Source organism: Lates calcarifer, linkage group LG2 (assembly GCF_001640805.2).
Source record: "Lates calcarifer isolate ASB-BC8 linkage group LG2, TLL_Latcal_v3, whole genome shotgun sequence".
NCBI classification, from domain to species: domain Eukaryota; kingdom Metazoa; phylum Chordata; class Actinopteri; family Centropomidae; genus Lates; species Lates calcarifer.
In genome coordinates this window covers 13,455,194-13,471,134 of record NC_066834.1, presented here as the reverse complement: position 1 = coordinate 13,471,134, position 15,941 = coordinate 13,455,194, and the positions used below count along the sequence as shown (strand labels likewise).

General features: G+C 38.9%; 1 protein-coding gene across 4 annotated transcripts in view; it reads left to right on the top strand.

Moving 5' to 3' along the window:
* celf1 (cugbp, Elav-like family member 1) overlaps nucleotides 1-15,941 on the top strand; it is a 30,120-nt gene that overhangs the window by 12,559 nt on the left and 1,620 nt on the right. For 2 of the 4 annotated variants that reach the window (XM_051075839.1, XM_018692725.2), the window contains 12 exons: nucleotides 596-783; nucleotides 1,207-1,289; nucleotides 4,359-4,407; nucleotides 5,178-5,312; nucleotides 6,285-6,364; nucleotides 6,599-6,760; nucleotides 6,903-6,969; nucleotides 7,260-7,382; nucleotides 8,599-8,712; nucleotides 9,506-9,694; nucleotides 11,431-11,574; nucleotides 12,326-14,407. In XM_051075839.1, coding sequence (XP_050931796.1) covers nucleotides 606-783; nucleotides 1,207-1,289; nucleotides 4,359-4,407; nucleotides 5,178-5,312; nucleotides 6,285-6,364; nucleotides 6,599-6,760; nucleotides 6,903-6,969; nucleotides 7,260-7,382; nucleotides 8,599-8,712; nucleotides 9,506-9,694; nucleotides 11,431-11,574; nucleotides 12,326-12,453 — 1,452 coding nt within the window. In that variant the 5' untranslated portion in view covers nucleotides 596-605 and the 3' untranslated portion in view covers nucleotides 12,454-14,407. Of the gene's footprint in view, nucleotides 1-595; nucleotides 784-1,206; nucleotides 1,290-4,358; nucleotides 4,408-5,177; nucleotides 5,313-6,284; nucleotides 6,365-6,598; nucleotides 6,761-6,902; nucleotides 6,970-7,259; nucleotides 7,383-8,598; nucleotides 8,713-9,505; nucleotides 9,695-11,430; nucleotides 11,575-12,325; nucleotides 14,408-15,941 lie in introns of those variants that run through there. The other 2 variants (XM_051075827.1, XM_051075836.1) reach the window with 2 other exon arrangements.

Here is a 15,941-nt window from a genome sequence, read left to right as displayed (position 1 = left end):
TAAAATACAGTGGCTGTGAAGGGCTTCAATCTGCGAGGAAATTGCACAGTAAAATCAAAATGGCTTACTTCTTGGGTTTTGGCCTTGGCTCCTGGGGTGTTACGTGTTAACATCTTGGGATTATGTCTGAATTTCATACATGGTGATCCATACTGCAAGGGCTACTTCACTGAAAATTTTCCTGGGGCCCATGAGCCATTTTGCCACACCCGTCGCTGAGGCCCATATCAGATATCAAGTTATACATGATGATAAGACATAACCGGGAGTAGTGTATCAATTGACATTGACATGACATGAGATGGGACAGAGGTTAAAATTTAAAGTTAATAAGTTATCAAATTAAGAATCAAAGAATGAATGAATCAGTCCCCTCAGACGTTACCGATATATAGGTAGGGCTAGGGGAAAAACTACATTCAAGTATGTTGTGGAAATTTACTCTTGCAAATTATTTCCACAGAAAAATCATTTAATTCACAAATTTAGCCAGCACGCTGTTTTTTTTGTGTGTTTTTTTTTGTACTTGTAAGTATAGGAAATCAATATGTTTGTTTAAAGCCTCCATTTAATGCACTGATATTTGTCTTTGTAGTGGGAAGAAGATGAATGGGTCTCTGGACCATCCCGACCAACCAGATGTTGATGCGATTAAGATGTTTGTGGGACAGATTCCACGGTCCTGGTCCGAAGAGCAGCTGCGTGAGCTGTTTGAGCCTTATGGAGCAGTCTATGAGATTAATGTTCTGCGAGACCGCAGTCAGAATCCACCACAGAGCAAAGGTCAGCCAGTAGTCACACACATGCTTCTACATCCATATTGTAAACCTTTGTAGACCACAATTTGATCACTTTTTGTTGATCAGTCATTTTGCAGCTATATAGAACCTAGATGGACTTTGCTAATATGACATGACACAGACCTGCTATCTAAAACTCACTGCAATGCACTGTTGGCTTTTGTGTTTTTTCAAAGAACCCCTCTATTTATCTGAGAAACAAACATGCTTTGGCTTCTATTTTAAAATAAGTGCACTGTGTTATGAATGATTAAAACCTATACAATTTTTCCTATCATTCTGTCATTGTATTGTTTGTGTGCCTGTGTGTGTCCTAGCATATTTTTCATATAGTAGATGTATGGTCTTACAAACCAAATCAAGTCAAATGTGTGTGTGACGCAGGTGTCTTTTTCATTCCCCACAGGCTGCTGTTTTATAACGTACTATACTCGCAAATCAGCCTTGGAAGCACAGAACGCCCTGCACAACATGAAGATTTTGCCTGGGGTAGGTTACTGCCTCCTTATTCTTCCCTTTCAATTAATGCTGCTATCCATATATAATAATAATAATACTAATAACAATAACAACAATAATAATAATAATAACAATAATAATAATAATTATTATTATTAAAGTAGTTGTACACTGAAGTGTTTCTGCAACTTCCTTGTCAATACTCAGCAAGCAAATTTGGGATTTTGCATGACTTATTTAGACATTTTATCTCATTAAAATAAACCTGAATGAGCTCTAGATTCAGCATGTTAAATATGATGAAAATCGGCCAAAGGGTGGTGCTAATGCATTTTATTAAATATGTAATTATGAAGAATTACCCCTGGTTTACAAACACTTGTTCCAAATAATAAAATATCATTTGTGGTCTCATGCCGCCCATGGTTTATTGCCTATGGTCTCACCATGGCATCACATTGTTCCCCAATGGTCTTCAGAGAACTGGATGTAATGTGTAAATCTTAAAAGTCCATGTGAAGAGTGAAACTAATCAGCGTTCTAATGGTCTTCTGTGGGTAGGCTAACGTTGTCTGGGGATTATGTTCCTTTTAAGTAGTGTGACCTAACCAAGAGATACAAAGTTTATTTTATCTTTCCAGGACCAGTCTGATACAAGTGAAGACACAGCTGCAAGTTTGCCTTGAACATTTAGTCAGAGACAGGTGTTATGACTTTTTCCAGATATGTAAAGCCTGAAGGTAGTGTTTGTGGTTATATTATAGTTATATACAGATGCCGGAGGAGAGGACCAGGGCTAGCCTCCCTGCCAGCAAACCATTGGCAGATGGCAAAAAAAAAATGCTGATATTTTGGTCTGACTTTTCTGACATTTGAGGTCGGCCTCTGTCCATCTATGATTTAACAGAGACTTGTGACGCCAGTCTGAGCTTTTCTTGCACTTAACCTGGCGAGTTGTCAACCTGCCTCCTCTGTGGCTCTTCCATTCTTGTGCGTGGACTCATAGGCGGAAATGCACGTGCAGCAGGGAGTGGGGAGAGAAACATGAATGTAAATTATCTTTTAATTTTTACATTTTTTCTTTGGTTTTCTTGGGAGGGTGGTGGGGTCCCATTGGCAGGGCTGGTCGCGGGTCATAAATTACACAAAACTCCATGAGCACATAAAATATTCTTCTAGTATTGTGATATGAATTCTTGTGAAAATTCCATTTAATATATTAAGATTATTTCTTGTGTGTGAAATAATGACCAGTAGCACTTATCTCTTTCTGCCATTTAGTTATCTGATGCTGCCATCTGTTGGTCTTTTGTACTCTGCCCCCAAAGAGTGGATCAATCCACCAAACCATAAAGAGTATTTGATTCAGTCTTTTTTTTCTTTGTGTCTTTCAACAAATATAGTTTTGGTTGATGCAATTAACACTCCCCTGGATACCAACATGTCATTTCTCTATAGTTAGACTGTGTCACTGAGTCTATATTTGGTCAGGCTCTGTTTCTGCTTTTTCTCTCTGACAGTAAATGGATACTTAGTTGTTTAGAAAGCAGAGCTGGTCTGAGGTGCAACAGTATTCGGTGTCAAGTGATCAGCAAGTCTACCTGAATCGATATTACTGTTGTTGCAAAAATGTAGTGAAGTTAGGGCTAGGCAAGAAAAAATGAGAGGAAGAGAGAGAAAAAAGGGAGGGAGAGAAAATGGTTGACTAAACTAGATAACATTAATTCAGATTTGTATTAGTATTTTGTGTTCTCTACTGGAACAAATCCCAAATCTCATTGAGTTTTTATCAGCTGTGTCTGTCTCTACTGGCTCTCTGTACCTGTCAGTCCTCTGTTATTCGGACTGTGTCCTTTGGAGTGTCTTCTTAGGTAACACTGTTGCTCAAGTTTTTGTTAAAATTTTCTGACGTCATTTTGTCTGTTATCTCGCTCCCATTCCTGACGTACTTGTGTGCTCAAACAGTTAAAATATATTAAAGTCAGAATATGAAGTTGAATGTAGATTAATTAGTGGATAACAATGTGTCATCAGAAAGGTTGTTGCTGTTTGTGTCTTTGGAAAGTGTGTTTGTCAGTGGCTGCCAGCAGCTCTCTCTGTCTGTATGTATTGCTCTGCTGACATCCCCACTTCCAAAATGAACTGATCCAAGAGTAAAACATGGCAAGGTTCATAACCAGAAACAAGAACCAAAGTTGAACTGTCCTGCAAAAACATTAGTGCTTAGGTCTATTTTAGCACATTTCTCTTTGTTGTTGTCAGTTAGCACATCAAAGTGGTGGAGGGGTTTCTGTTTTGTCAGAAATGATGAGCATTTGTTGATAGATTGTACTGTTTGAGCTACGAGGGCACGTTTGATGACATATTTTGGCTTATAAACCTGTTGTCTACCTGGACATACAGTGGTTTGTCTATGTATTTCCCTCCTCCCATTAGGGACCCCAGTCACCATAGCAACCAGTTACTCAGTAGTTGGTACTGAGTCAGCAGTCGCTGAACAGAGGAGGACAACGCTGACTCTGGCTAATTTGTAGGGGTGTGATGATACACTCAGCTCATGAGACAAGATGATACACAACATTGGGTTCATGGGAACAAGAAAAGATTTTAACACAATTTTTAAGAAAACTTTAGAAACAAAATATACGACTGAAAGTCATAAACCACAAAACAGTATTGTACAAAAAACATGATAGAGGTACGTAGTCGTTATGTGGAGTTAGCATTTTGTAATCAGCGCTCATTTAGTGAAGGATGGTGTTGCTTGTTGCAGTCTCTTTTTTTCTGATTTAATGGAGAAAAATATGTAAAATGTTTGAAAAACACAGATACATGTGCTGCCACAATTATTGAGTAACACACTCACTTAAAGGTAAATGATTGTTATCTGCTACTGTGCAGGTAAAACATATGTCACGCTTATTCTCTTATTATTCACTTCAATTAATTTTTTTTTTTTTTTTAAACATCCTTAACTTCAGGAGCTAATAACATGGGTGCAGTATCTCAGCCAACATTACTGAAATGCATCGCACAACACAATATTTCAGTATATTTCAGCATTGTGAGTACTAACGTGTTATTTGTTGCCTTGTTCAGATGCACCATCCAATCCAGATGAAGCCAGCTGACAGTGAAAAAAACAATGGTAAGGATATCCTAGCATTTCCCTCTGTTTTCTCTGTTGTTTCATATTAGCAACTACGTCTTAATTCCTTCCTAATGATAATGATAATCTAATAAGGCCTTATCGCTTAAAACCTATAGTTTGTCACTGTAATTACACTGGTGAAACTGTTGAATCACATTTACTGCAACACTGTAGAAATGCCAGTTGTGCTGCCAACCTGTAACTTAATGACTGTAGATCTGCGGAATAGTTGTGAATCAGTATGTAAATAGGTTAACACACAGTAACTATCACTGTTGCTTTTTACATGTCACAGGTTCTCTGTATTATCCAGTATTTCATTGTATTAACGTCGTTTTCAGGTTCAAATGATGACTGAGTCATTTACAGCATGCATACAGTATGTGGTGATCTGAATGGGCTGGAGGCTTTCTGTCGATGGAATAACGGCTCCTATGCATTCAGATGTAGTTGTAGCTCAGTATGATGAAAGGCGAAAACACTTCTGTTCAATTGCAAATCATAATTTCCCCACAAAGCCACTTGGACTTTACAAATTAAAAAAACCAACACTTTAAGCTTGAATATTGTGAGAAACAAGATTCACTGGTCTGAGGAAACCAAGATTGAACTGTTTGGCGTCAACTATTGGCATCCTTAACCCATGTCTCTGTGATGACTTAAGTTGCAAAGGAGCCGCAAATAAACAAATGTGAATGTTTAATGTTATAATGCACCATTATCTTGACCCTGAATCGGTGTTGTTGTTGTTGTTGTGTTGAATACAGCAGTGGAGGATAGGAAGCTGTTTATTGGAATGATCTCTAAGAAGTGCAATGAAAACGACATCCGACTGATGTTCTCACCATATGGACAGATAGAGGAGTGCCGGATACTTCGAGGCCCTGATGGACTCAGCCGGGGTAAGGCATATTCTGCTGACTATGTGACTGTTTAAAAGGGGTCACCCATAGCACCAAACTCCAGACAGACACAGTTAGCAACGAGCTGGTGAACATTGTGAAGCATTTGGCAGCTTAAGAGCCAGATATTTCCCTCAGGGTTTGGCAGAGACCAAAAAAGCCGAAAGAGGTTAAATATCCCAATGAATGATAATGCTGCTCTGTAACTGCTTTATATGTATACAAGCAGGTCATCATATCAACTCAAAAGGTGATGATATGTCAATGTCAATGTGTCTACACCCTCAAGTGGTAAATAAATCAAAGGCTGGTTTTGGTTTGTTGCTCATTCGGATTGTAGCCAGAACATATCTACAACATTAAAACCACTGGCAGGTGAAGTGAATAACATTGTTAACATTTCATTACAGTGGCACCTGTCAAGTGGTGAGATATATTAGGCAGGAAGTAAATAGTCAGTTCTTGAAGTTGATGTGATGGAACCAGGAAAAATGGACACACTTGAGGATCAGAGCAACTTTTACAAGGGCCAAATTGTGATGGTTAGACCACTGGGTTAAAGCATCACCCAAACAGCATGTCCTGTAGGGTGCTCCTGGTATGAGTGGTCAGTAACTAGCAAAAGGTAAATGAACCAGGCACATTAATGTTGCGGTGGCGTAAGAATTCATTTGTTTCTGTGGTGGTTGAATTGGGGGTAGTTGGGATAGCACTTCCACTGGCAGCACTGTTCTCCAGCCCCGCTGCCCTGCTCCAGCTGCTGTGTGTGTGTGTTTCAACCCCTGTTCATATGCTTCACCCACTTCAGCCTCCCAAAGCACAGTTAGCTCCACATTACATAGGAACCTTTTATGAGGTTGACCACAGGACCAGGTCTGCTCTAAGAATTGCTGTCACTAGTGGAAAAATGAGCTTCTGGTCTAGAACCACCCACATGTATGAATCATGATACACTGTGTTTCTGTCTTTCAGGTTGTGCATTCGTGACATTCACAGCTAGACAAATGGCCCAGTCAGCCATCAAGTCCATGCACCAGTCACAGACCATGGAGGTGAACTTGAGTTTCACACTAAAAACAAAATTGATTTCAAAATTGGTGGTTTGTATTGTCTCCACTGTTGAAATATTACTAAGAAAAACATTAATCATCATTCAAAGTAGCAGAGCTTTTTAAAATAGTATCAGTTATTTTACTTAACACTTAAGTTGCAAGTTAATGATGGTTTAATCAGAGTTTATACATCAAGCTGTCACAGCACTAAAAATGTCCTCTGTCTGTGTTTAGGGCTGTTCATCGCCCATTGTGGTGAAGTTTGCTGACACCCAAAAGGACAAGGAGCAGAAGCGCATGGCTCAGCAGCTGCAGCAGCAAATGCAGCAACTCAGTGCTGCCTCCATGTGGGGAAATCTCACTGGGCTCAACAGCCTGGGGCCACAGTACCTAGCAGTGAGTTTGTGTTCATTGGGCCTGAACGTGTGATGACATAAAATGCAATTATTAGTCCAGTTACAAAGCAATTTCACCAGTCAAAAGTTTGCTGTCACTGCTACTTTAGGATGTTGTTTCTCACGTCTCCTCCTGGTATTAGCTCTACTTACAGTTGCTGCAGCAGTCCTCCACAGGGAATGCACTCAACAACCTGCACCCCGTTTCAGGTACACCATTATAAACACACAAACACACACACATACTTCAAGATGGAAGATTAGAGATGAGATTTAAGATTACTGTTTGAATATGTGACTATATATTGTTGACTGAATAATCTCATTTGTGGCCTCTGGGTTTGAAAGATGTTAAAGTGACTTAATCATCCCTCTAGATGCTGAGGGAGTTTTCAAGCAAACTCCAGGAGTACATACATCCATATGTGCTGTTTTTATGTACAATAGTGGTCAGAGAAAGTGAGTGGAGTCGTGAACTTAACTCTGTGTGTGTCTGTCAGGTCTTAATGCCATACAGAACCTGGCTGCTTTAGCAGCAGCAGCAACTGCCACACAGGCCACGCCCTCAGGCTCCAGCGCCATGACAACATCTAGTAGCCCACTAAGTGCACTAACAAGCTCAGGTAACAAAATTACAGATATAGTACTGTATCATAGTCAAGGCACATGCAGTCAGGCCTAGTGGTGTGGTGACATATGTGACTCTACATAAGCCTCTAATCATTAGAGGTTTATGTATGCATTAGAGTCTAATGCATACAGTGGCAAGAAAAAGTAAATGAACTCGTCAAACCTTCATCTATGTAAAACTTTGTCTGAGAACATGGTTAGATCCTCATACAATTTCCAATTATTTTAACAAATAATGCACAAATCATTGTATTGTTCCTGTTCAGACTGAATATATCATTCAAACTGTGTCAATTTGGCAAAGTATGTGAACCCCTGGGCTAATGGTATCAACAAAGCGTAATTAGAATAAGAAGTTATCAATCCAACCTGCAATCCAGTCAGTGAAACAAGAGTTGACATGTGGGGCGGAGCTCCTAACATATTTTGATTTTGCTGTTGTGAACCATGCCATACAGAAAAATACTTGCGTATATATTTCATTAGTCCACTGTTTGATTGATTGTTTATAAATGGAGTAAATAGTATAAATAGTATTGTGGCTACTCTCGCCAGAAGTGAGCAGCCAGCTAAGGCAAAGTGGATAATGCTCAGTGAGGATAAAGAAGCCAAGTGTAACAGCTAAAGGATTAAAGGTATCATCTGAGCGTTCATGAGATGAGAGAGCCATTTGCCCCAAACATGGCTGACCTGAAGCAGCCTTCTGAGGAAGAATGGTCCAAAATTCCTCAACTAACTGTTGAGAGAATTCAATGGGGACACGAAAGATTATAATTGTTCATGTCATTACCTGAAGCACATGACATTCAGATCACATTTTACGACCAAATGATGAAGAAACCTGGGTAATTCCATAGGGTTGGAATACTTTTTCTTGCCACCATATTCTCAGAAAGTACACATTCATTATTAAGCATCTGTGAAGCTATATATAACTCTCTATAAAATGTGATTGAACTATACAACAAGCCTCCACGAAACAACAAATGTTGCTTATCAAACATTACTTCTACAAACTTAATTGTTTTGCAGATTGCCAATTTTTTAAACTTCTCTTAAAAGACAGTGTACAAAATTGCAGTTTTTGCATAGTACAAATATTGACATTACTGAGCTCTAACACACAGACTGTAGCATTATAACACAGCTTTGTCTAATATTTTCCAGTTGTGTTTATTATAGAATTAACCATAAATGTTTTCCGAGCAGGCTCCTCTCCCACCTCCAGCAGCAACTCCTCAGTGAACCCCATATCTTCTTTGGGGGCTCTGCAGTCTCTGGCTGCTGGTGCCGGAGCTGGCCTCAACATGGGCTCTCTAGCAGGTACTAACTCTAAACTGCACCTGTGGTTGAGGTCTGCATGTGATTGAAAATTTCCAGTGATTATATAACTGTGAGGCAGTGTGTTTGATGTAAATGCTTGTCTTAAAGATTTACAGAGAAGATGAGGTTGTCTTGTCACTGTGAATGTATGTTGATGTTAGCTTCCTGTAATTGCCATCAGGCACACGTGACATCTTGCTACTCTTGGTTTCTCATAGTTTTATGCTGCCAGTACAACAGCAAGAAATCATACCAGAGCCTACTAGTATGAAGACAAAAGTAATGCCTCAGTCAAACTTCCTCTCCAGGTGTTTATAATTTTGTAACGGTAACATGACAGTTAGTTCTATGATATATTTATGTGTCAACATCACTGCCTCTATTGAATTTGATTTGATTGCACACAGTGTGCTGCTAAATTGTGGGTGACTGTTGTGACTAATAGACTATGGGAAACTAAATCCCAGTTATTGTAGAATACCTATCTAATGTGCATGCTCAGTAGTATTTTGTAAAAGTTATATCTAGATAGTTATGTAAATCATCTTTGGGTATCTTTAGAAGTATATAAATCTTTTTTTTTTTTTTTAATTATTTACTTTCACAACTTAACTTTTACCAGACAGAGGCTTAACTTGATCTGGTCTGTAATTTAACAAATAACGGCACTGATGATGGCTTTTATTATTGCTCTATTTCTTACTATTACTATGTTGAGGTCAACATCACTCTGAGTTATAAGAGCTTATCTTTTCACTCATGTTATTTCTGTTTTATTGTGACTCTGATGCAGGCATGGCGGCATTAAATGGCGGTCTTGGCTCCGGAGGCCTGTCTAATGGCTCAGGAAACACCATGGAGGCTCTGAGCCAGGCCTACTCAGGCATCCAGCAGTATGCTGCTGCTGCCGCTATCCCCAGTCTGTACAACCAGAGTCTCCTGCCCCAGCAGAGCGTGTCGGCTGCGGGCAGCCAAAAAGAAGGTGGGTTCTGTGGGCCAGGAGCAGAAAAAAGGAGATGACATGAGAGTAGTATTAAGTACAGATAAGTGACTGGAGAGTTTAAAGGGGATGTATAGAGAGCAGGAGAAGCTGTAATTTATCATAACCAGAGTTAGAAATGGACACATTACGTTAATCTAAACTTCATTCAAACACAACGAAACAAAAACTCAAAAAAAAAAAAAAGAGCTACAGGCTATTAAAGTATGAGTTGGAGTATAGATATTTCTTCTGCTATGCATATCATTCATTTGCAAATAAAAGAAAGAAAGCTAATAGTAACAACAGAGTGTTTGACCCTTAAACGTTTTGAATGATGGGAAATTCCACTGTATTTTTGATTATGGTTTAAAGTACTGTTGCAGGCAGGTTGGTAGAGATGTACGTGCTGTGTGTTGATCTTACCTTCTGCTAAGGATTCTGTCTTGTTTTAAAAATGCTGCGTCAGCCAGCAACAGTCACAGCACCGGTAAGACATCCCCACCTTCTCTCTGATATGGCCTCAGATCACAATGTCAACAGCTCCACTTTAAAACAAGTTCAAGTCCATAACAGAAGGCTTGTCCTTGTTTGTATGTTAATGTTAGTCCTACTTCTCAGATGATTTTATACACATACGGTACCAGTCAGTTTGGACACACCCTCTAATGAAATGCCAAGAGTGCACAAAGCTGTCATCAAAACAAAAGTTGGCTACTTTGAAGAATCTATCTATCTAACATATTCTGATTTGTTAAACTCTTTCCTTTGGTTGGTACTGTATGTATGCACACACACACACACACACACACACACACACACACACATATGTATATCCACTATGGAGGCCCCCATGGGTCAAAATATTATTGTGGAAATCTGGATTGGTAAACTTTGTGCACAAGCTTAACTTTGTAACCTCAGCCCCACACAAATACAGATGTAGATCATCATCTGAAATTCACTTGTAAATAAAAGGTTGTATGCATTAAATCTTTTTCTACTTCTTCATATTTGAGAAAGAGAGATAGAGAAACAAGGGAACAGTTTAGGACCCATGAAACCCCCCTCTTGTTTTCTGTTACCATCTACTGTATGTTGTGTTTTAATGAACTCAAATTCACTATATAGGTATTCTCATTTACATATTTTATAATATTCTGCATCTGTTCTCAGAAGAAGAATGGGTCAAAAATACTGTTGACCAGCAGTTACTGCCATGCTGTTGAGCTGCAGATAAAATTACTGTGTGTGCTGGCTGTATAAAAGAAGTGATCAGAGAAAGCTAGAAGTAACAAAAAGTTGTCATCTTCAGGTACAGTTAACACATCAGCTACCACATCTAAATGAGAATCTGTTTATGCTCCTAAAATACAAAAAACGTCTGTAAAGGAACTCAAAAATATAATTTTATGTGAATGTGGCTGCTGAAGAACAAACAATAGCAATATGTACATTTACTTTACCAATCTGCATACATGGGTTAAACAGTAAATTCAACAGTTTGTTGAGTTTATTAATCTCCTGACACTTATTTCCACATCAATATTTTTTCATTAAATGGGCCCTGGGAGTCTCCATATGATACGGCTATTACAGTATTTGTTGTTAATGTAATTTGATCATAGCCATATTTTGAAGAAGTGGTGAATTTATTAAATCATAAATTGTTAAAATTGTTAGGATATCACAGTGTTTAATGTTTGTATGACTGGTGAAACAGATTAATTGATTGGCAGGTCCAGAAGGTGCCAACCTGTTCATTTACCACCTGCCCCAGGAGTTTGGAGACCAGGATTTGCTCCAGATGTTTATGCCCTTTGGAAATGTCATCTCTGCTAAAGTCTTCATCGACAAACAGACAAACCTCAGCAAGTGTTTTGGTGAGTTCACACAGACTCCTGTATCTAAGCCCTCTTATCATCAATTAATTATTTGGGTAATTGATTCTGCTGTAGCTTCAAATGCTTCAGGGTTCTTCATTTGTGGCAGCACAAGAAGCAGCACAAGCAGCCCTCTGATAGGAATTACCGTTACCTTGAAACGGGTGTTGCCTGTTTCCTGGGTGCAGACAGGTGGGAGGTTCATTCAGCATCAGTATCACAGCAGTTTTATATGTATGAAAACCTTCTCCCTCACATTGTGCCACTCTACACAGCAATATGATTTCCTGGAGAGACGCATCTCCATTTATTGAACTACTGCTGACAAACTTTTAGTGCAACTGGCTCAGCTGTTTCGGAGCTACGAGACCAGTGATGTGACTAAGAATGTATTTATTAATCACTCTTGCACTTTTTGCTGCTGCACATACATGAAAATAGCATGGAAATGTCCACACAGTCCATGTTCCAAGACCTATCATTCTGCACTGGTCATAGCACGATTAATAAAGGGTCCTTTGTGCATACAGTTTTATTTTGAACAGGATCTCTTTAGGGCCTGTGTGGACAGCAGAAAATAGCACAGCAAAACATGTTTTAGTGTACATCATTTAGGAGTGTGTGGGGGATTTGTTACTTTACTTACTCTAAAGTTCTTGTGGATAAAGTGGCACATTTGCAATAATTCTTCCCTGGGGGAACCGTCATAAGCCGTCTTAAACTATTGTGAATGTTTGTATTTCTCCTTCAGGCTTTGTGAGCTATGACAACCCAGTGTCATCACAAGCAGCCATCCAGTCAATGAATGGTTTCCAGATCGGTATGAAGAGGTTGAAGGTGCAGCTGAAGCGCTCAAAGAATGACAGCAAGCCCTACTGAAGGTGCTGAGGCACTGCAGACTTAGTTAGGCAGGGTGGTGTTATGGTAAGTGGAGTATTAATAACCAAGACTGGTCCACAGAAACTTGTCTGTGCATTACAGGGTGATGTCTGCTGCGCTGCCTCTCCTGGTCAATATAACATGTCCAGGCAAAGAGACACATAAAGCTACATGCAAGAGTTTTTGGGCTAGACTGGATTCTTCCTGTGTTCTGTTGTGGTTTATGCACTTTGTTTTCATTTTAACAAATAAGCAAAACAGGTGTATTTTAATTGAAACGTGAGTTGAAATGTTATAAGTTTGCTGTGGTACATAATACGCATATGAGTTAATTGTTAGGATATGTTGCACTTTGACAGTCAGGTGCCAAATCCATCTGTTTTTACTTCCTGTTCACCTTCCCCTCCACCACCCAGACTCAGCTTGAAGTTCCTGAAAGCAGGTAGCATCTGAAAAAGAGAGACTTACTTTTGATTAGAGAAATCATCAATTTCCTTTTACATTTTCACAAACCAAATGTGTGGTTTCCATTACTTTTGTATTGGTTATCTGTATTATCTCTTGAAATGGAAACCATGTGTGTGATATACACCAAAATTAGTTGTCATGTTCAAGGTAAGATAAGGTGCAGAAGGAGCTCCTCCAAAACATGCAAATATATTGACAAATGTGTCCTCATTCTGAGTTTGTAAAATGTGCCTTTGTAGAGAGGGCATAGTCTTCATCAGTGACTGTCACAGCCAAGCAGCCCGTTGATGCCATGAACATCCTGTTTGTGAATTACATCTAAAGGTGACATATTAATGCTGGTTTATATCTGACTTATTGTCTGGGTATAGCAGCTAATGTATGGCTTACACTAATCAAGTAGCCTCAGGTGAATACATTTGCATATTGCATATTGCATATTGGGCTGTGTTGTAGAAAAACATTGTCTGGATCTGATTTCTGTATGACATAGATATACTTTTATTAAACAGTATACTTGTTGCATTTATTGTATTTTTTTTATCTGGAGAATAGTAAAACAAATTTCTAATGAAGTTGAAATTGCATAACCCTTCCAGAGGACTGAACACAGCATGTTTTGGTGGTGCTCCTTTGTTGCTGCACTCAGAGTGACAGGTTAGAGGTCAGGCTGATGTAGGTGTCAAATCCAACTGCCAGTTTTAACTAGCAACGCTGAGGTTTGACATTTAAAAAAAACAAACATCATAGAGTTGTTCCTCTCAACTTAATATCTAAGAGTCTGTCTAATGGAGATTTAATGCCTCGTAGAAATACATTTCATGGTTTTAGTTACTTTTTATTTTGAATCCAGGTGATATGTAAAAATTCATCATAACCTTCAGCCACTGTCCTGCTAGTTAGCAGTGAGCTAATCTATAGAGGGCTACACCACTATGTCTCTCACTGAATATCTTCTGTGATTGGAGAATTCATATAAATGTCGCATTGCTCAAGACAAACATTGTAGTTGCTTAGACTTCCAAAAATGTGTGTGTGTGTGTGTGTGTGTGTGTGTGTGTGTGTGTGTGTGTGTGTGTGTGTGTGTGTGTGTGTGGGGATGTGTGTGTGTGCGTGCGTGTGTGTGTTTTTAATAGAACTAGGAAGAGCAAGACAATTGTTGAGATGTATATTTAAACTACTATGCCTTTTCTATTTTTATATAGGTTTTGTACTTCCCCTGTGTGTTGGGGAACTATTTATTGCCTAAATTATTTATCTGAATTGAGATTGTTTTGAAAGACAAATGTGAAGTCCAAAAACTACATTTGATCTCCTGGTGTGTGTCCTCTCTTTGCCTGTTAAGCGTTGTTTCCTTTTGGTGATGTGTACTTTGTGTCAGTGTGGCATGGACTGTGTGTAGGATCCATCAGTGCTGCTACAGTCTTCATTGAACCCCCTCTTTGTCATACATGCCTCCAACTGAATAAATAATTTTACAAAAACACAGGGAGCATAGTTTATTCTGTAAGTCCATTTTAACATGTACCTGTTGGTCCTGTCTTTCCTGTATGAATAAATAGCCATCCTGTATGTGTTGTCAACAACTTTGCACCAGGTGAAGTTCTGAGTCTATTTCTAGTGCTAGAACTAGTTTTAAAAGTGATTCCAGATCCAAGTCCAAAGGTTTAGTCTGAGTACAACTATGAGTGATGACGTATGACCAGTGTGCTCAGAGGATCTCTTATTGCTACAGGGAATTTCTTGTCAAAGCAGTTGAAGGTCACCATGTTCTGTGTAATATGTTGTCCCATTTACTTAATGTTATGTGACTGCTGGACATTTCTTGGTATATTGTTTACTGTACAAAAGCATGTTTACTATTGCCCAGAAATCATGACTATGCGTCAGGGACTTTGTGGTCATAGCTGATCTAGGTCTGTTGTTCCTTAAGACCACTGTTTGATTCTATCTTTATACTCTTTGAATTAAAGACAAAAGACAAGCTTTATGATATGCCTACTGAAAATTAAGTTTCAAGTGTTAATGAAGAGTAATAGTGGAAAGGTAATGGGTCGTGACCCATTCATCCACCACAAGAACTGGACCATTGAAAAAGTGCTGCAGGATTTGAATAATGGAAGCAAGGAATGAACTCCACTGACTGTTGTTATTCACAGCCAGGATATGCTGTTTATCACTATGCAGTGTTAAAGATAAATGAGTGTTCCCATTAAGCTACTCTTCAAGCAAGTTGGCTGAGTTCACTACTACACATCAGCCATTTGAAGGCAACTTCATTTGATAAGTTTAATCGGGATCACCTCAGTTCACTTTTTTGTCTCTATGTTGTTAGAGCATGTCATCTCCTACCTCTTCAGGTAAGATACAGCCTCTGAATTGGAACATCTCCGCCTTGAAATTTAGTTTACATGAGTGGTGCAGAAAAAGAGACCTTGTTTAAGTTTTACTGTGACACACTGGCTTAATTTCTTGAATGGAAGGCCTAAGTTAAATAAATAAATAAACTTAAAAGCCAAAACTCACAACGTGTCAGTCCAAGCTCTCAATACTTTCTGGCTTTTCTACTGTCTGTGGTTCTTAGCCCCAAGACCATTGATTCCTGTCACAAATACAGAGTTTTTTTTTTTTTTTTTTAATGTTCAGTAATTTCCTGAATCTAACTAGCATCTGTTAGTTTTTGGCAAATGATACTCAAACAGGAGGAAATTGTGTTTTGTTTGGGACTATTTTCAGTGTTCGATTAATCCACATGGCACTCTAGTATTTCAGGCAGCAGCATGATGTATGTGGGAGTGTGTTGCTGGTAATGAAGGAAGATGACACTCAGGTCAGTGGTGTGGCTCATTGACGTGTTTTAATAGCTTTTGAGAAATAGTCAGGTTCTATGGCACAGAGAAATAAAATATATCAGCCACACAATACTAATGTGATCAGTTTATTGTTGGTTTGAGTCTGTATATGGAATTTGTTGACTAGATAAATAATATTACTGGACTTCTCTAAATTATGGGTAAAAT